Here is a 21498-nt window from a genome sequence, read left to right as displayed (position 1 = left end):
ATGGCTACAGAGGGGTCCAGCGGCTTGGCGCAGTCCGCCGCCGTTAAGCTCTCGGAGATGGGAGAAAGAACTAAACAGCTGGGCTCTGCCATCCAGGACCCGGAGCGCCAGCGCAGGATCATCCTAGTGATCGTGTGCGTGGCGCTGCTGCTGGACAACATGCTCTACATGGTCATCGTCCCCATTGTCCCCGCATATTTAGCCCGCCTGGAGAGCGAGTCCGAGCAGCTGTCCCACGCAGTGGCGCGCGCCAACTCCTCGGACAACGCCACGAGTGGCCAGGTCCAGCCCGAGAACTTTGACCTGCAGATCGGCGTCCTGTTCGCGTCCAAAGCCATTCTGCAGCTCATGGTCAACCCCCTGACCGGGACGTTCATAGACCGCGTGGGATACGACATCCCGCTGCTCATCGGACTGGTCATCATGTTCGCGTCCACCTGCATCTTCGCCTTCGCCGAGAACTACGCCACCATGTTCGTAGCGCGCAGTCTGCAGGGGCTGGGCTCAGCCTTCGCGGACACCTCGGGCATCGCCATGATCGCGGACAAGTTCACGGAGGAGGCGGAGAGGAGCCGAGCCCTGGGCATCGCCTTGGCTTTCATCTCCTTCGGCAGCCTGGCGGCGCCCCCCTTCGGCGGGGTGCTCTACGAGTTTGCGGGCAAGCAGGTGCCCTTCATCGCGCTGGCCTGCGTGTGCTTAGCCGACGGTATCTTGTGCTTGACGGTGCTCAAGCCTTTCTCCAGCAGGACTAGAGAGAACATGCCGGTGGGCACCCCCATTTACAGACTCATGATAGACCCCTACATAGCCGTGGTGGCGGGGGCTTTGACGACGTGTAACATCCCCCTCGCCTTCCTGGAGCCCACCATCGCCAACTGGATGGAGGAGACCATGGACTCGTCCGAGTGGGAGATAGGGTTAACGTGGCTGCCCGCCTTTTTCCCTCACATTCTGGGGGTCTACCTCACGGTGAAGCTGGCGGCGCAGTACCCGCACCTGCAGTGGTTCTACGGGGCTCTCGGCATGGTCATCATCGGGGCGAGCTCGTGCATGGTGCCCGCCTGCCGAAACTTCGAGCAGCTCATCATCCCTCTGTGTGGGATCTGCTTCGGCATCGCCCTCGTGGACACGGCTCTGCTGCCCACGCTGGCCTTCCTGGTGGACGTGCGCCACGTGTCCGTGTACGGCAGCGTGTACGCCATCGCGGACATTTCCTACTGCGTCGCCTACGCGCTGGGACCCGTGGTGGCCGGCAAGATCGTGCACGACCTCGGCTTCGCGCAGCTCAACTTGGGCATGGGCCTCGCCAACGTGCTTTACGCGCCGGCGCTGCTCCTGCTGCGTAACGTGTGCCTCATGAAGCCGTCCCACTCCGAGAGAAACATGTTGCTGGAAGAGGGGGCCACTGGTCTCTACGACACCATACGGATGGAGGAGCGCCAAGCCAGAAAGCACGGCTACAGCACGGCGGGGAACTGCCTGCCCGTGGACGAGAACGGCAAGTTCGCGGCAAACTCCAGGTCCTACTCGGAAGAGGAGACGTCTGAACCCGAATACATCTAAAACTCACACTACCCCCACCCCTCCACCACCCCGCTTCTACCCCTCCACCTCCACCTGCCGTTTAACATGGGGCTGCTCACCTGGACACAGGTGAAGGCCGGATATGACGTGAAGGGTGTGGACTTTACCTGTGTCTGGGGAAGCAGATGTTAATGTCGTAGAACTAGCCCACACCCCTTTGCAGACTGGTGGAAATGTACAAGCCCCATAAACCTAGAGGGTCTGTGGTGTATAATGTAAATCATGACAGTCTTATCGCGATCACGGCGTTGTTTATTTGGAAGCCGACCACTGATCATCACCATATTTGTGATCATTCTCTCCAATCTGTTTTATGATTTGTAAGTAGCTTAAGCAGTGTATGAGTTTCCCTTACAGAAACACATCTGTATCAGTGTTCGAGAAGCATTCAGGGATCAAAAGATAAGGGGGGAGGGGGAGGGGGAGGGGGAGGGGGGGGCGCACGTGGACAAGGTGCGTCAATAGTTCCAAGTGGGCTTAAGCTACTGCTGTCTCTGCCAGGTTTCCTGCTGCTATTACTATAACTAATATGCAATGTCACTTGACACTTTCATGGATTAAACGATGGATCTCGTGTGTGTAGCCTTTCCTGCGTCTCCTCTGTCTGCTCCCTGTAGCCTGTTCTATTGTTATAGAGCTCACTCCCGGAATGCGTCCATGTCTATGCTGAAACACAGACTGTATATAATGTGTATATCAGGTGTACATAATTAAAAAGATGATGCTGGGGACTACCCTTCCTTGCACTCCCGTGTGTGCGGCTGCTTTTCTTTTCCTTTAGCCGTGGGCTCACTCCATCACACTTCCCAATGACAGCACCCTCACTGACATGAGACATAAGGGAACGGGACACTTGGAAGATTTTTACATTTTATAAATGAACATAAGCCCTTTGGCGTTTAAAAATAAATAAATAAATAAATCATATTTAAAAGAGGGTATATTAATGATAATAAAATGCAATCGTAATTTTTTTAATGCATATCCTTTAGCACAAACTATTTACATTCATTTATTAATTAATCTATTCATATTCTGTAATTCCAAGAACACTCCCCGGAGAGGGCATCATACCCCCATCATACCCCCTCACACCACTGTTTATATCCAACAGATCCAACACGTGTAATACACATATAATAACCACGTGATGGCCTATAAAACGTAATAAACACCAAAAAAGTAGAAGCATTACTATGATTGTAATAATTGTATTATTAATTATTTTAATTACTATAAATATAGTTATTAATATTTATTCGTTAGAAGTAGTGTGTGTGTTAATTATAAACATACGTATTATTATAATTGTTATTATTAATCTAATCATAATAATAATAATAATAATAATAATAATAATGATAATAATAATAATAGTGTCTATCTGTTTAGATTTACAGCAGGCCCCAAGTTTTAAACTCTATTTGTTTAGCGGGAAATACAAAGAGAAGACATCTTTGTGTTAATTCAATAAACCGCTAATTATCGGGGTGCTCTCGGGGGAGAGGCCTGCAGTGATGACCTCCCCCCGGGTCACTGCTGGAGAGAGCACGGAGCCCTTCGGCCTCAGACCCGTGCACCGCGCTCTGCTTCTCCGGGCAAATGTCAAGAGCTGTAAAGTTGCTCTGAGATGAAGCGTCCGCTCGTTCTGAGGTGGGGCTGCGGAGGTAAGATGTGGTGGGCTTTAGCAGCGCTTCCCTGGTCCACGAATGGAGGGAGCTCGGTGGGAGGAGCTTTTCCTCCCACCTTGCAGGCTTGACGAAGCTAAGTGCTTGGCAATGGAGCGCATGCGAGGAGGCTTCTGGACGAGGCACTGGGCTTTTCAACAACCCCACGTATCAGTGGACGAGTGCGTTCGAGGGCAAATGGAGCCGGAGCAACTTTTCTAGGACTCTCCGAGACGCCAGAGCCGCACCGTGGTGAGTTCACGTTTCCACTTTGTAGTAGAAAAAAAAGTTTGCAGCATGCATTTTTATGGGTTTTCCTGTAGTCCTCCGGGGGTCAGTTAAGCAGGTTCAGGGCAGGGTACGGTCATCTGAACTGGGACCTGGCGCCTGCCGTAGATACGGCGTTAATGATTTAACCTCATTTAGAATCCATAGAAGACAAATTGAATGAAATTATTAGTGATTCAATCAGCTATTTTAAGCACTTCTAATCTGCAGCTGAAAGGGAGCGCTGGGGAAAGGACTTTCTCTTCTCTAAACAGGGCTTAATTTCTCTCCAATTATTTCCACCAAACGCTGCAGGGAACGCTGGACAGCCTGCGCGGTTTTCTCTCGCCTGACTGAGCGCAGACACTCTGAAGATGCCGGTTTTGGAAAGGGACCCATCAAGAGATCAAGAGGACCCCAGTGTAAAGAGTATATTTATTACACCTCAATATAGTTACATAGACAGAGCGTAAAGGGTTAATGCCACTGTTTGGGAGATGCGGTGTGACGTAATCACGGTGAGCTGCACTAATGTTAATGGTGCTGCCAGAGCAGTCAGAGCTGATGGACTTGTGTCCCTAACGAGTAAAGGCTCCACACACTGCACCTTGTCAAGGCATGACATAAACATCCTCCATTCATCATTAACACGGCCTACAAGCACCTGAGGCCAGACAGATTTACCACATGCCTTCAGTAGTCTTTTAAACGGCAGCTTACACTTCCAGACACCGCTGGGTTTAAGAGCAAATGTCAGGAGAGCGGAGCTGAAAGATAGGATTGTCTAAACCGAAATGAAGCACTCTGCTCTCGTCTGTCCAGGGCCTGCCCAAGCTGCCCGTCCCTGACCTCCGGCAGACCCTGGACGTGTACCTGAAGTGTATGAAACACCTGGTGTCTGAGGAGCAGTTCAAAAGGACCCAAAGCATCGTCCAGACGTTTGGAGCACCTGGAGGGCTGGGAGAGCTGCTCCAGAAAAAACTGCTGGAAAGGAGAGATCTTAAATCCAACTGGGTAAGGCCACCGGAGCTATTTACTCCCCCTGCTCAGCTAGTGTCCTTCTCTTAACAGTGTCTTAACAGCTACACAAGCTTCACAGACTTTACTGTGTTAAGCCCCTCCCTATGATTTTAGAGGGATCTGTTCATAAGACAGGGATCTTTACCGTAAGCTTATATGCCTCATAACGTGACGAGATGTCTCCCACTGTGTTTAGCTCTGTGTGAAACTTTACAAGGAAAATGAAAACATATTTAACAGAAACGTACACACTGTACAATTTAAACAGGGTTCATTTATCCACTTATTTACACGCAGCCTGCTGCCACTTTTACTCTTCCATCTTAAAAACAAAGGGTTCCAGCTACACCCTCAGTATTACACAAACACACCTAAGCTGCCGTTTCCTTTTCCTTCACATGCATCTAAATTTGATATTAAACAGCAAAAATATAACATACAAAATAATGCCCATAACATTCATGCAACAGACCACCAACACTGTCACAGCTGAATAAACAGTAACTAAAATTAGACATATCCACTTAGTGTTTTAAAGAAACAGAGAAGGTTTAAGAATGTTACATTTTAAGAAGTCATTAATCCTAAGGTTGTGTTACCTCAGAAATAACATTTTACCTGTAAAACACAGAGGATGTCAGGGCCACAGTTTCTATAACATGAGAACAAAGGAAGAAAGTTCTGGAGACGACAACCAACCATCGCCCCCCACCCCCCACCCTCAAATATCCCAAATATATACACAGTTAAGAGAAAAAACAGGCTGGTTTATCAGAGCTGAACAAAATCCTCAATATTATGAGTCTGAAAGAAAATGTAGCCTCCATTAAACCATTAGTTAGAAAACAAATTGACAAAAAAAAGAAACTGTGGTGCACTGATGAGACAAATTCAGAAGTGGGAATTGTTGAACTGAGTGAAGACTAAACAGATTTATTTGAAAACTGAAAAGCAAATTATTACAAAAATGTGTAATATATATTAATAATAAATACAATTTTTAAAATCTTTCTCCTGTTGCTGAAATATTACTAAAAGATATGTTTTCAGTTCTGACTTCCTGGTGAATTAAGAATGAACGTCTTTTGCACAGTACTCTGTATTACTCTGTATTTGCTCTTAATTCCATTTATAAAACAGATCTCTTGGTGCAAAGTGGTACAGTGTGAACCCCGTTTTCAGCTCAGCAAGCACATGCACCACCTCCACGATAACACACCAACATCAAATATTTTCGTTTTCTCAGGTATACGACTACTGGCTTGAAGATATGTATTTGAATAACAGATTAGCACTCCCTGTCAACTCTAGCCCTGTTATGGTGTTCCCAAAGCAGAACTTCAGGGCTCAGAGTGACGCTCTCAGGTATTGGCCCCTGGGGCTAGAGCTGGGAGCACTACCATCTTGATTTCAAAGCTTAAGACATTCAGCTCCAGCATTTTGAGAGTGTAGTTCTAATGAGATGGAATTGAGATGGAAATGGCCCCATCTTTAGTATTTTACACATCTTCATCTGCACCACTGAATGCATCCATGGAAAGAGCTGACAGAAACATGGCATGTCTAGCATTTCTAAGAAACCGCATAGAAACTGTGCGACTCTGTCAAGTCTGTGTGTTGCATGTCCTGCTCCCATCAACTCTGCAGCTCCATATGTGTGGGTTATGGAGGGGCTCATTATAATAGCCACTGTTTTCAAGAGAACTTAGTGTGATGAGTAAATGTGAAAACAGTACGCACGACTCTAAAGCTGCCTGCAGTGGGCTGAGAGGTCTGACACTCAAAGGTGATTAGCGCTAAACACAAGTCGGTTTAAAGGGAAGTTCCACTGATTTAAAACACATTTAAAACATCAGAACTATGGCAAAACAAGGACAGTTACACTGTCAGACAGATATCCTGTAATGTACACTTCTCATCTCACAGTGTACAATAATGGTCTTAGAGTCCAGTTGTGTGGCTTAAAGGTAAATTACATTCCCTCACCCAAAAGAAAAGTTAAATATACTCCCATAATAGAACAATTTTAAATATTAAAAATAAATATTAAGACAAAGGTTGAAATGGGATTTCTGAAATCAATTCAACTTCAGAATCTACAACTGATGTAAAATATGGTACAATTATGTTCCTGAATACTTAAGGTACTAATTAAAGTAGTAACTGGACCAGTAAGGGTCCCACCACAGTGACAGCTGTAGGTTTTGGGCAGAAACATTTAACCATTTTCTTTTGTAGCTTTCTCTGAAGAAGCTTTTCGAGGCAACAATGTAACAGTTTAACGCCTCTATCATCCATCACCTCTTCTGTGAACAATGCCTCACAGAGGAAAACCCCTTTAACCACTGAGACTGACCGCGCCACTGACTGAAGTCATTACATCCCTTAAAGTCAGAGGTAGAGGGGGCACTGCCCTGGGCTAAACTGTAATGGCCATAACTACAAACCTGAAGACTTTATCCCACACGTGGCATGAGATTATGAAAGTGGAAGGGGCTTTCTAAACATACTGTCTAAATCTGACGAGTGGTCTTTCTAATCTTAACAGCTGGTTACGTATAGATTAGGGTGTGACACAGGGGGAAGAAGAGGGAACAGCGTGGGTGATAGTTTTAGAGAGTTAGTACATTTCTGATGGCACTGCCTCACTCCAAATCCCACAACTGCACATTGCATACATCTATGTCTCATTCCACATAGACTTTTATTCTCATACACTCTTCTTTATGTTTAAAACACAAACGAACACACTGCTCTGTCTCTTCTCTCCAACAGATTTGCAGCTCATCTCATTTCAGGTGTATTAGAATATAAGTGTCTGCTTGATGGGTAGGTTCCATTTTGCTAATTCCCTTCTGTCAATAGCAAGTATCTGATTGTACCCCATGTGGTCAATGTATACGCACAGGGCACTCTGTTCCATTTCCTGCACGTTCCCTGGACCTCTGTGTGAGTCTGCTCTTGTTTCTGTTTTGCAGACACGCCCTGCCAGTGGACTATGCTCGAGGGCAGTTGGCTGGGACGCCTCTATGCATGAATCAGTACTATAGACTCTTCACCTCCTACCGTCTTCCTGGGCCAAAAACAGACACACTGGTGGCTCAGAAAAGCAGCGTGATGCCGGAGCCAGAACACATCATCGTGGCCTGTAAAAACCAGGTAGGACCGTGCAGCCAGTGATTCCGGGTAGGCTCCGGACCCACCGCGACCCTGAACTGAATAAACGGTTACAGACAACGAATGAATGAATGAATGAACAAATTTTTATCAATAGGTCATTATTAATATACAGATCATTAGTGTCCATCCTGACTTTATCCCATTTCCCATACCTTTAAGGCTGATTTATGTAAGTTACTTTTGTTCATTTCTGATACACTGCTCTTATTCAAAAAGACGTGGGCTGCAAAGCTCTCCTTAATTTCAACTGGAATGACTGAAGGCTGAATAGGTGGCTCTTCAGTTCTGTGCAGAAGGTTTAGGTGTTTGAGAGTTGTCTGAGCAATAAGCATTTAACCCAGGGGTTACTATAGTAAATATAAACAATATTAATATCATAAGCTGTGTTGAACCGTTTAAACCTCTCCTTGTTACAGCCCAGTTTATTTATAGCTATCATCCCAAGTCCAGTTTGACTCAGTCATGAATGTAATGAAATCAAATGCTGGGATTAAAGCAGCACTAGGTAAGATTTGGTTGTTTTGCTCCTCAGCTCCCCTACAGATACTTACATAGTGCAGTTTCTGGAGTGCTGAGTTCGGAGTAGCAAAGATGATCTGTTCACATCAATGAAGCAACACAAGAATTTGGAAGCTGTAATTTTAAGGTAAAAATTCTACCTAGTGTCCCTTTAAACGTCTGGGACTAAACCTGTGTTGCTGAAGTCAGCTCAGAATACATCATAAATGTGACACCACAAACACAGTGAACTGTCAAGCAGCTTCCATATATGGGCTTTACGAATATGGGCAGTACATGCTTTGCTACAGTAAACGTCTTGATTTCATATAATAAACTAGACTCATTTCTACAGAACGATAAAAGGAACCATGACTCATGACTTTATTGAGTTAATTATTTGATCTACTAAACGAGATCTAATCTGCCACAGAAGCAGAAGTTTACAGGAGATGTTGGTGTTGATGTACAACTCTCCTGGTCATTCTATTTTCTGCTCTACAATGTAATTAATAAGCAAGGTCCTCTAACAGGTGCTCAGTGCTGATCTGCTGACGATGGCCGTGAATCATCTTTATGCTCGAGCTCTTTTCAATTATGTAAAAGACAATCACTATAAATGTCATAATCAAAAGTTACAGTCACTCATTAAGGAGCTGTGTCCTGTTAAAATGGCTGTCAGGGTGATACTGTGTCATGTGTGTTCTGTCAGTGGGTATAAGCTCGTTCAAGAGTGACACGGAACTTGCGCTGTTGTTCTTCTAGTTCTTCGTTCTCGACGTGGTCATCAATTTCCGGCGGCTGAACGAGAGAGACCTCTACACTCAGCTGCTGAAGATCAGGAAGATGGCTGAGAGCGAAGAGGAGCATCTCCCTCCCATTGGACTGCTCACCTCAGACGGCAGGACAGAGTGGGCGGAGGCCCGCAGCGTCCTTGTTAAAGGTCAGACATCGGCTGGGACTGAATGAGCTTTTACAGATGAAGGTTCTCTGGAGTGATTCCACAAAAGAGTCAACTGAGGATTTGTTTTTGTTTTAAATTGGGCAACTGAATGTACTTTAAAGGTTCTGTGAAGAACACAAAGAACTTCCTCTATGTTATTGCTTCAAAGCACATTTCATGCCCACAGGCAGTACAAAGTTGTTCCAGTTCAAAGAAAATATAATTTAATTTAATTTATTAAACAATAAAATTAGGCATAAGACCAGAAGGCAACAAAACAATACAAAACATACAAAAAAGTGTTAAGTAAAATCTAAAACCTAAAGTAAAATGAATAAAAAAACTGATGCAATTATTGGAGTTTAAATGTAAAATATAACAAAAAAAAAACATTTTGTTTTTAACTGGGATTTGAAGAGAGCTACAGTGGGAGCTGGTCTCGAAGCTGAAAGACTCCTCCAGCCTGAGGCAGCATAGTGACTAAAAGCTGCTTCACCATGATTGGATTTAAATTTAGGCATGGATATCTGTCCTGTGCTCCATGAACATAAGCTCTGCACAGTTTATATTCCAGAAGGAGACATTCAGGTCTGAGGCCATTAAGTGATCTATAAAGAATAAGTAATACTGTGGGCTCTGTTGTGCTTATTGGGAGCCAGGGTAAAGATCTGAGGACAGGAGTGATGTGCTCGGTTCTTTTTGTCCTGGTTAACATTCTAGGAGCTGCATTTTGAATAAGCTTAAGATGTTTAATGGATTTTCTGAAAGACCCTTGAGGAGACTCACACATTACAGTAATCCACCTGCTGCAAATAAATGCAGGAAACAACTTGGTCTTTTGTTTATAAATACACAGGGATGGTTTTTCAGACAGGGATTAAGCCTAGTCTTAGACTACACAGCATTTTGAATTGTGATTTTCCACCCAAGAGTCAAGATGAGCATTAGCTTCAGTCTTTCCTCTTTAGACTCAGATAAAACCAGCTGTGTTTAGTCTTTAACCTGAAGAACATTTTCAGCTGTTCTTTAACTCTAAATGTGGTAGAAGCCAATCGATGGGACCTTAGTCGTCGGGTGACAGAGTGAGGGAGCTCTGAGTATCACCAGCATGGCTATAATATGATATTTTATTATCCTATAAGGTTTGGTCTAGGAGAAGCATGCAGATGTTGAATAATATCAGAGCCTTGAGGGACCCAGGCAAGGGGGATTCAGTCAGATTTATAAAAGATGATGATAGCAGTGTAAAACCTACCTTTCACAAATTAATTTAACCAATTTAAAACTACACGGTTAAAGGAAACCATAGTTCAGACACATTTTCTTTGTTACTGAAATTAGTTCTAGATAATATTCCTTCTTCAAATATATACCAACTTTTTTAGTTTGTATTTATAAATAATAACGTGGCGTAATTAAAAACACAAAGAATTTCTCAGCATATAAAGTTCAATATAAGGATTAGTATGATCAGATGATACAGATGAATAATATCAGTACTCTGTCACAAAGTCGTTGGCTGTTAGTACTTGGTGACGTCTACAGTAAGGAGCAATTAACATTTTCAGCAGTGTGGTTCAGGTTTGGCCCATTATTCAAATCAATTTCTATCCCCCAATGTTATCAGATGCTCTCTCCAGATTTTCCTGTTTGGTGCACATTTCTGGGGATGATTTGCTGTGGTTTCCACTTGCAGCTATACAGAGAGCTATACAGCCCTGTATATATATATATTATTCAATTACACTAAAAAGACAAGATATTTCATGTTGGAACATAAAATTTATTGTTTTTTTTTGTTTGTTTGTTTTTTTTGCAAATATTCACTCAAATCAAAGTATTTGCAAATCATTGCATTCTGTTTTTATTTATGTTTTACACAATGTCCCAACTTCATTGGAATTGGGGTTGTAAAAGTTCACCTGGTCACATGTTCATTTACTAAATATATGTTGATATTCTTTACAGAGAACAAACATTTTAATGTATTATCATGGCTTATTTGCTGAAATAGCCATAATGGGAATTCACTTCTCTAACTTGAAAATTCACTTCTCTAACAGATGGGGTATGTAATGTTTTGAAGTTTTTCAGTGTTAAATTTAAAAAAAATGTATGTAATTGTGCACAAAAATTAGGAGAAAATATTTAAGCTTGTTTATTGTAATGATGTATTTGTACTTCAACAAAATGAACAATACCTGTCATTTGACCAGGAATATTCAAACTTTGCACGGTTTTGTAAATAACACAAAGTAACCCGTCTGAGTACATGGCTCCCCCAAGGTATATATTTGTGACAGATGAAAAATATAATACGATATTTTCCAAAGAAACCTTATTGACTTTCCATTATTTCAGGCTGTTTATACCTGGCTCACACTGTTGCTAAATGAATGTGCAGTTCTGGAATATATTGAATATATGGAATAAATGGAATATATTAAGCAGCTCATCAGAAGAGTACGCCAGGACAAACAGAAAACCTGCACAAACTGTAAACTAGTTATTCACACACAAAAAAAGTCTAGAATGAACCAAGGCTGGTCTGATATTAAAACAGCTGATTATCAACATCTGCTTCAGATTCCACCAACAGAGACTCTCTGGACATGATCGAACGCTGTCTGTGTCTGGTGTGCTTGGATGAACCCTGTGGAATGGAGATGAGTGACACTAATCGAGCCTTGATGATGCTCCACGGTGGAGGGAAGTATAAGAACGGGGCAAACCGCTGGTACGACAAGCCCATGCAGGTACAGCATCTGTATAGTGCTGTCAAACTGAAAGAGGCTTATGATCACTTAGTGGACTACATCTGGAATATGTCTGCTGCTATTAAAACACACTGCCTCTCAGTTTGTGGTAGGAGAAGATGGATGCTGTGGTGTTGTTTGTGAACACTCTCCCTTTGAAGGAATCGTGTTGGTGCAGTGCACAGAATACCTGCTGAAGTACATGTAAGTAATAAGACAAATATCATTCCATTATTTATCTCATATTAGTGCTGCTGTTAATGATTAATAATGAACTTTTAATAGCTCTTGAAGCGATACAGGAAACCTGTGTTTTTTTGGCTAGTACCCACACTGCCTTCACCATAGTGTAAGAACAGAGAAGAGACTGAATGATTGCAGAAGTGGAGTGAACTCAGAAACTATGGGTGGCTATTTGGAGCTGGAGTTCTGGGCAGTTTCTGCTTGAGTTAAAGGGCCAGAAATTTCTTTGACGAACAGAGATAGGACCGTGGAACAGGGAGGAAATGGAAGAGGGTAGTGGAATGATGAACTGGAAATATATTGGTCGTTCCAATAGTGGAAAATACTCAAGTAACTGTACGTCATTAATATATCAACAGATATTTCCACAATCTTTTTATAATTTTTACATTTTGATTAATCCCTTTCTATTACTTTGATACACATTTCAAAGGCCATGTGATTATGACACACACCTATGACCTTGTGTTATTAAAGGTGATGTGTTATATCCCTTTTCAACATGTTAACACGGTTCTAAGGTCATAATGCATCATCTGTAACATGCAAAATACCAGAATAATCAACACCACAGCAATCTCCCCTGTCTAAACAGCCCTGTTCAATGACCAGTTTCAGCACCTGTTCCTTTAAATTAGAAAGAGCCCCAACTCAGTTCAGCACAAGAGCCCAGGAGTGAGGAGCAAGGAGCAGAAGCTCTGAATTTTGTCAGTTTTTCTCCATATTTTATTTTAATTTTTCCATGCTTTTTGAGTTTGTTTCTTTCTCACATAAACTCGGTACCAGCACCATAACTGGAAAGATTGCTGCTCATTTAAGATGCAGCTCAAAAATATCGCTGTCTAAAGATAAACATGTGTCTGCAAAATAGTAACTTTATAGGAGAAGGAAAAATATATAATTCTCAATAGAAGTCTTTTTTTAAAAAATGATTTAAAGTAATTTTGGAGAATTTATTTAAATCGTTCACTTTTATATTTACACTTTTAAAACTTCCATGAAAACGCACATAATTTGTATTCGGAATTAACTTCCATTAACTACGAAGATGTACCCATGGGTGAAGTCTTGTTTTGATCATTAACTGCTACATAATGGAAATTGTTTGTTTACGTGTTTAACATAATATTTACCTTTTGTTTATATATCGTCGCTGTCCAATCAAAAACATGTATCTCCTTTTTTTGTAGATTATTAGTTTACTACATCATTTGAACACAGCAGCTGTCTTCAAGTTGTGTGAAAATGTAATGATAATGAGCCTAGAGAAATGCTCAATAATGACTTGGAATCAAATCTTTTTACATTGACTTCCATCAAACGTTAAGAAGGTTTTTCCTTTCTCCTGTAAAATATGTATTTGGGAGATGCATGTGTTTATTGGACAGCGCCAATATGATATTTAAGTTTTAGAAACTTTACATTCACTCAAATATATGTTTGTCTCCACATTCTGATTTTAATTGTGAGGTTAACACAGTACTCATCTCCACTTAAATTCCTTGAAGCCCCAGTAAACACTAGTCTTTGACACAAGTTACTGAATTCTTCATGTTCTGTTGGCTATGTCAGTAAACGGGGAAAATGTGTGGATTTGTAAAAGAGTTAAGGTCGAGTCTCTTTGTGCATATAAACGCCATACTGGTAATCAAGGGAGGCTTAAGAACATTGCTGTGTGTGGGTGTGTGCTCCACTCTTAGGATAGGAAGCCCTTCTAAGCTGGTGAGGGCAGCGAGTGTGAGTGAGCTTCCAGCCCCAAGGCGTCTTCGCTGGAAGTGCTCAACAGAAATCCAAGCATGTCTCACCGCCTCGGCAAGCAAATTACAAAGGCAAGCCAACGCAAAACCCTTATTTCTCCAGAGCAGTGCAGTCAATACACATGCAGTGGTCTTTTCTCAATAATGAAAAGCATTAACTAAATGTGTGTCCATTGTGCTTAGGCTTGTTGAGAATCTGGACATGAATGTGTACAAATTTGGAGGCTATGGCAAAGAGTTCATCAAGACACAGAAAATGAGTCCCGACGCTTATGTACAAGTAGCTTTACAGTTTGCATTTTACAGGTGAGCTAGTTGCTTTGACCTGAAGACCCATATACGATACCAACACACTGGGACCCTTCATGAAAACCCTGTGCTCTAATTTATTCCCAGATGCCATGGAAGACCCGTGCCAACTTATGAGAGCGCATCAATCCGCCGTTTCCAGCACGGTCGAGTGGACAACATTCGCTCTTCTACAGCAGAGGCTTTGGCTTTTGTGAAAGCTATGACTGATAAAAACTCCAGTCTGACGGTATATGATTGCACCTGTGCACATGACAGAGTGGTGTTCTCAGAACTCATACATCATTTAAAGTACGTTACCGCCTTAAGACTGATAGCTTATTTAAATGTTTTAGCTCTTGTGAATGTGTTCTGTTCTATTTCTTCAGGAGCCAGAGAAAATGGAGAAGTTATGGGATGCTATTAAGGCACAAACCAATTATACAATCTTGGTAAATAAAGCTGAGGCAGCCATTGCATAAACACCTCTTTTTTTCTTTCTTTTTTTTTTCTTTAACTAAATGCTTTCATAGATCATCTTATGATAATATGTCTCTGTATGATTCTCTGCCTTGCAATAAAATATTGCTCACGCACAGAAAGAAAAATGACTCTGATTTAACAGGCTATCACAGGGATGGCAATAGACAATCACTTACTTGGACTGCGAGAGATAGCTAAGGAGCTGAACCTGGAGAAGCCAGAGATTTTCACAGATGAGACGTACATCATCAGCAACCAGTTCATCCTCTCCACAAGCCAGGTACACGGAAAAGCTGCAGGAAAGGGCAACAATGAGATATATGGAACATAGAGGCTTATTACTCAATAAAAAACATAATAATAATATTAAACAGCAGACAATTATGGGATCTTACTTAAGAGAATTCACACAAAAACGGTTCCCCAGACTCTGTTAGAATGCTGCTTACATTAGACCATGTCCACTACCAGCTACACTCTAATGCTGTGATCTTTGCATACAGGTTCCTACAACCGTGGAGATGTTTTGCTGCTATGGTCCTGTGGTCCCCAATGGCTACGGAGCCTGCTACAATCCCCAGTCGGACCACATCATTTTCTGTGTGTCCAGTTTTCGTGACAGCCCCGAGACCTCTTCTGATATGTTTGTAAAGGCTCTGGTGGAATGCCTGGGGGAAATGCAGGATCTATGCCAAAAACGCAACACTCAAGCCAAGCCTTGTAACTCCACAGAGAGGACAGAGGATGCCTCCAAGGCAGTGAAGAACGGTGGAAAGACATAACACACCTGAGAAACAGGAGACCATCTGGGGTTTCTAACAACACCTGTATTCATTTTTGTACACCGGGGTGCTTCTGTGAATTTTGAATATTGTGTGCAGACCTTGTTTTGTGGGTGTAAAGTAATATAGTAATATAAAGTTGAAAAAAGTCATATTTATCTTATTATAAAGATGTTGTTGATTGTGTGGTTAATGTTAAAGATACTGTGGCAACTAAAGGGAAAGATAGGTTTCTAAAGTCAGAGCTGATTGCTGTAAACTGCATATTGCAGGTCTGTATGGTAAACAGAGGCCTTTAAACAGCAACGCTGCAGGATTGCACTCGCTACAACTCAAACAAATGTAGGTTTAATGACTCATGCTCCACAGACAGTGGCCAGTTGCACTGTTTCTTTAGCAAAGGATAAAACACTGAACAGTATCAGCTGATACTCAGTGGAATGTATTAATAACTACTGGTGAACATTAAGTGTATCAGCATTTGTTTTTATCATCTGCTGAAAGCTGTAACTAAACTGTAGTGAGATCGTCATGTAGAGAACTATCTATACATTAGTCTACAGTCTAAATATTGCTGTGTGTGTTGTGCTGGAGTCCGAAATATGTGTCAGACCACTCTAATGTCAAAAAGGTCAATTAACTAGCACAAGCTAGAAGAACGTGTCAGTGTTCTGCATGTATTCACTGTGAATCGTGAGGAAACTGTGAGTGTGGGGTTCTTGTATGAGTGTTTTAGGAGCTGTTTATTTCCTATGCAATACCAAACCATTCATTCAAATACAATGCATTATTAGTAGTAGCTTTAAATACTGGTTTAATTTATCTTAGTCTCCACATACAATATATATTAGGAGTTCAAGATGCACCATGTGCGACCACAAGAGGAAGAAAGGAAAAGACTGAGACATATATATTTTAAATGAAATATATCACATTACAACAAAAATTATTTATATAGTGTTCTGAAATATATGCAATAAAATCAATATTGAGGGTGTTATGTGTACGTTGTTACTGTATATAATTATGAGCTAAACAATGAAAAAGACAAATCAAAATGAAGCTGAACAAATGCAGAGTGTCTCGTCTTAAACATTTTGAGCACTTTGCTTATGATGTAAAATAGTAAACTGTTTTTGTTTCTGCTTTATTTACCTGCTTCTGGGTGGTCTTCTTGGCTTGGACTTGTTACACTATCTTGTGAATCATCTTTTTGTTTTTGTTTTATTTAATACATTAAAACAATTATTTTTCTATTTGTGTGTATTCACCTAGAAATATAATCTGTCAATAAATATTAAGTTTTATATTTCACGAATGTTCTCAAATTTGGATGAAAAAGGCACAGGGCTGTGAATGAAAAAACTATTAAAACCTGAATAAACAGAACTGAGTAAAATTGTTCTACTAATTGCTTTTCAACAAAAGTTACAAAGTAGAATTCCTAAAAATGCATTAAAGACTAAAATTTGTATTTTGTTAATACACTTCAATACCCACTGAACATCTTCAGTGACAAATATAATTTTGTTTGTTAAATATACACACATTAAAGATTTGATGCCTGCAACACACTCAACACAAAAAAAAATCTCATACAGAGTCATGTACATCAATGGGTCATATCACCTTTTCTATTATTTACAGTGTTTAATCATTTGGAAAAAAGGGTTTGTAGTGGAACTTTTATCCATTCTGCCTTGATACAGCTTCAGTCCTTGGTCGTAACTGCATGATTCTCTTTTACGATGCACCATAACAGACAGATCTCACACACACACACACACACACACTGTCCTCGAGGCCACTTAGTTGTAGCATGTACAGAATGAAGCCTGGCATTGTCTTGCTGAAATAACCATGGATTTCCCAAGAAAATAAATCTTCTAGACAGCAGAATATGTCTCTCTAAAAACCCAATGTTTAATCTCCTTATAAATGGATCCTTGTTACACATACAAGTCACCCATGCCACGGTCGCTGATGCACCCCTCATACCATGAGAGATGCTGGCTTTTACACCTTTTGCTAATAAATATCTGGGTGGTTCTTTCATCATTAGCACGGAAAACATTTTTTCATGAAAATAAGCTCAAACTGACTCTTCTGAAACAAGTCTTCTGTACCATCTGAGCTGAGCTTGGGGCCTTAGCGAAACTGCTGGACAATTATCTCACAAAGTTTGACATAATGTGGTGAGCCATAATAGAGCTGAGTCTTTGGTGAATATAACTTGAATATTCTATAAACATTTAACTTCTAAGATGCCTCTGTCTTTGTGTGTTATTCAGCATATTTTTTTTACATTTACAAAATACAGTCAAGTTGGTCAGTGAAATGTCTATAAGCTTTTGTCAAAAAGCTTCAAGAGGATTAACACATCATTGATGGCGCTGTAAAAATGTCCCAACTTTTCTGGAAATGGAGTGTGTAAAATCAATGATTTTGTCATGTCTGGAAAACTACTTATATTTTTTTAAACCACAAAAGAGTGCCCAATGCCAGAAAATTAAACATATAAAAGCTTGAAATCTTAAACCTTGTTGTCAATCAGTTTACTTGTTTAAATATTAATTAATAAATGGTTTCAGAAAAATAATCCATCAGAAAAATATGCATAATTTGTACAAATGTTTATTTATTTATATAACATTATTTATAAGTTAATTATATGAACTATATGCATATAATTAATATCAGTCTAATAAATAGGGGAATATATATATATAAATACAATTATTATTTTTTAAATAGTTATTAAAAATTGTCTCTAAATATGTTTGAAGAAACAATACTGTCACAAAAGACAAACTTTGTCATATAAAGACAAAATGTTTATAATTCAAATAGTGATTATTTTTGTGGATAAGGTGCAAACGTAATAATTTTTAGTGCTTATTCATTCATTATCTGTAAGCGCTTATCCAGTTCAGGGTGCGGGGGTCCAGAGACTACCTGGAACCATTGGGCGCAAGGTGGGATTACACCCTGGAGGGGGCGCTAGTCCTTCACAGGGGAACACAACACACTCACACATTCACACCTACGGACACTTTTGAGTCGCCAATCCACCTACCAACGTGTGTTTTTGGACCGTGGGAGGAAACCCACGCGGACACGGGGAAAACACATTCACTCGACAGACACGAACCCAGAACCTCCAGGTCCCTGCAGCTGTGTGACTGCTACATTACCGTGCCGTTTAGTGGTTATTTATAACAATAATCCGATTAAAACTCCCGTCTGCAGAGTGTCAGCCCACCTTGTGTGACGTCACACCCATGATATTATGTGAATTCAGCGGCCAACAAAATAAAGTAATTGAAATTTAATTAAAAAAACAATTATCGTTAACTAAGAAGCTTTTGATTATGTTTATAATGATTTATAAGGATTGTAGTGACTCACATTACACTAATTAAACCAAATTTGCTTTTTGTTTTGTGAAGTCATAAATATATTGAATGAGTAATGAAGAATGAGTGAATAAATTATTTTTATTTTAATTTCACTTACATGAAGCTGCTATATTTGTTGTGTGAAACCCTTCCGCTCTTTTAAGCCGGCACCTTTTTTTTAAATTTTGTTGTTTGTTGTTTTTAAATGTTTTATTTCCAGGAAGAACGTTCTTCATACTGAACCCCAGCTGTGGATTTCGTGTCCGGAAGAACAGCGTTCCTCGCTCAGTTACAGGAGAACGGCCCTGTGAGTGAGCTTTCTCTGTTACTCATGTCTCATGACTCTCAACTGTTGCCGAGGAAACGGAATACAGGCGCAAGGCCCGTGTGTGACATAGAGTGCTGTGTTTAATGTTTGGTGGTCAGTGAATTATCGTGTTCCAGCGCAGGACTCTGAGATTATGCCCCAGAATACACTGGTCATTATTCGCTATGGTCCGTACGAATCGTGTGGTGTTGTTGACCACAGGACGTTCCGCCTGGAAGGCCTTCAAGGTGACACTTTTAATTTGGACACTAGCCAACGTGTCTGCCTCCCTCAGTCTTGCTCCAGTGTGTGGTAACGTCGCCGTGTTGGCCTCGGGCTGGTTACAGACATAAAATGTTTGCATTTCTGATTTTGTTCTCTTCCTTAGGGCTTCTAAAAGATAGCGGGCACTCTTTTGTTTTTGAGAAAACGCCAGACTGGAACCAGGTGGAGCTCGTGGTGAACGGAGACTGCGTCTTTAAATGTGACATTAATGATCTAGAGTTTGGTACGTTAATAACTCTTCTTTTATCATCACTGTTATAAGAATGGTTTGGGAGTGCTGTGTTTACAGTGTTTCAGTCTATTACAGGAACACTTGGTCAGATATTACCTTAGAAAAATAATTATTATATTAGTTCCACTGACAGGTTACAGGTAGAAAAGAGGCTGAGCACTGCATTAATTGCACTATGTAAATTTTGGAGCCTCGTCCCGTGATCTACATTTTCATATTCCTGAGACCATGACCCCTCTTGCTAAGTAGATGGAGGGACTGTCCATTTAGAAGAGAACAGTCACTTACCACCAGAGATAAACTGTTTAAGGTTGGAAATTTGCAATGACCATTCCCTCCAAGATGAACCTTCATTTTGTCTGTCAATATAAGACTCACTACAATATCCTGTATATATTTTGACCTTTTGTTTAATTACACTTATTAAAAACATAGGTTAAGTGCTGTCAAATAAATACATTCCTGTGCTGGCTATATTTATTAAGACATTTATTTATTAAGACATGCTATAGCTGAAATATCTATAATATTAAGTAACTGAGTTCCCGTATATTCCAATACATTTCAAATTATACTATATACATGTAACTATATACACTAGTAATATAAATATATGCTAATATATACTATATACATGTAACTATATACACTAGTAATATAAATATATGCTAATATATACTATATACATGTAACTATATACACTAGTAATATAAATATATACTAATATATACTATATACATGTAACTATATACACTAGTAATATAAATATATGCTAATATATACTATATACATGTAACTATATACACTAGTAATATAAATATATGCTAATATATACTATATACATGTAACTATATACACTAGTAATATAAATATATGCTAATATATACTATATATACATGTATTCTTATGTAGTTTTTAGCATGAATGAAATAAGGCTGGAATTTTCTGAATTTGTTGATTTAATTCTGTTGTTTGCAAGACAGAAAGCTAATGTGACTACACTTTTTTTGTGAGACATTCCTCATTTCTGTTTTTTACAAGGTGGTGATGGACGACTTGATCCACTCTGTCAAGAAGCCACCGAAGCAGTAAAGAACGCATACCAGCAATAACAAATATAAAATACATACGCTGGTAATAAAACATACAAGTGACTCAAATGCTTGAGAAACTAATTTTATTAAATCTATAGACAGGTCTATACTCTACTGCTTAGATGTAGTCTAGCGTACATGTTACTCATCTGCAAAATGTTAATGTGTAGGGTTTGTATAAGGTTGGCTTTCTTTGTTATCAATGAGATTACTTTTAACACCTCAATTCTTAAATGAACTACATTATACATGATTACATTTAAATCCTGAAATTCCATACATTATTTAGTATTGCTTATGAGTACACTCCGTATTATTGACTTAAATGTAACCAATCACCTTTGTTTAATTTCAAATGCCAAAGGTGCATGTGCAATGTTTTCTTTGGGTTTTAAGATAAACATTTGGTTTAAGACAGCAGCAATATACAACATGTGACACTGAATTAAATTAACAGTGATTTCTCATGGAGCTGTATTCAGTGTATTACATTATTGCTCAGAATGTGGAACATCTCAGCCGAAAAATAAAGCCTTGTTTGATTAATGACTGTTGCTACTTCAGTTAATCTCTTCTTATACTTACATTCCAATTGCTGAACCTTCTAAGTATTTTATGGTCCCAAAAATGAAGGGTGTATTTTGGTGGCAACAAAGAATAATGTGGCAGCTATAGAGAAAATTGCTACTTGTCACTATGCCATCTGTTTGATGT

The 21498-nt window shown here is 40.2% G+C and overlaps 3 protein-coding genes across 3 annotated transcripts; all 3 read left to right on the top strand.

Moving 5' to 3' along the window:
- Positions 1-1608, top strand: slc18a3a (solute carrier family 18 member 3a). Its single transcript, XM_066678250.1, has one exon. The coding sequence runs from the start codon at positions 1-3 to the stop codon at positions 1561-1563; it is 1563 nt and encodes a 520-aa protein (XP_066534347.1). The 3' UTR covers positions 1564-1608.
- Positions 1609-3387: 1779 nt separating this feature from the next.
- On the top strand, positions 3388-15541 carry chata (choline O-acetyltransferase a). The gene is made up of 15 exons (XM_066679992.1): positions 3388-3503; positions 3834-3940; positions 4341-4532; positions 5785-5903; positions 7314-7367; positions 7517-7697; positions 8982-9159; positions 11746-11915; positions 12019-12119; positions 13859-13987; positions 14099-14221; positions 14312-14453; positions 14593-14655; positions 14829-14966; positions 15190-15541. Exons 2-15 carry the CDS (start codon positions 3893-3895, stop codon positions 15466-15468), a joined length of 1917 nt encoding a protein of 638 aa, XP_066536089.1. The 5' UTR covers positions 3388-3503; positions 3834-3892; the 3' UTR covers positions 15469-15541.
- Positions 15542-19182: 3641 nt separating this feature from the next.
- c8h10orf53 (chromosome 8 C10orf53 homolog) lies at positions 19183-21329 on the top strand. The gene is made up of 3 exons (XM_066679393.1): positions 19183-19421; positions 19562-19681; positions 20732-21329. Exons 1-3 carry the CDS (start codon positions 19328-19330, stop codon positions 20800-20802), a joined length of 285 nt encoding a protein of 94 aa, XP_066535490.1. The 5' UTR covers positions 19183-19327; the 3' UTR covers positions 20803-21329.
- Positions 21330-21498: the final 169 nt, after the last annotated feature.

The sequence above is a fragment of the Hoplias malabaricus genome, chromosome 8, assembly GCF_029633855.1.
Source record: "Hoplias malabaricus isolate fHopMal1 chromosome 8, fHopMal1.hap1, whole genome shotgun sequence".
In the NCBI taxonomy this organism is placed as follows: Eukaryota; Metazoa; Chordata; class Actinopteri; order Characiformes; family Erythrinidae; genus Hoplias; species Hoplias malabaricus.
The sequence above is the reverse complement of the archived record's forward strand: the minus strand, read 5'-3'. Positions and strand labels throughout refer to the sequence as shown.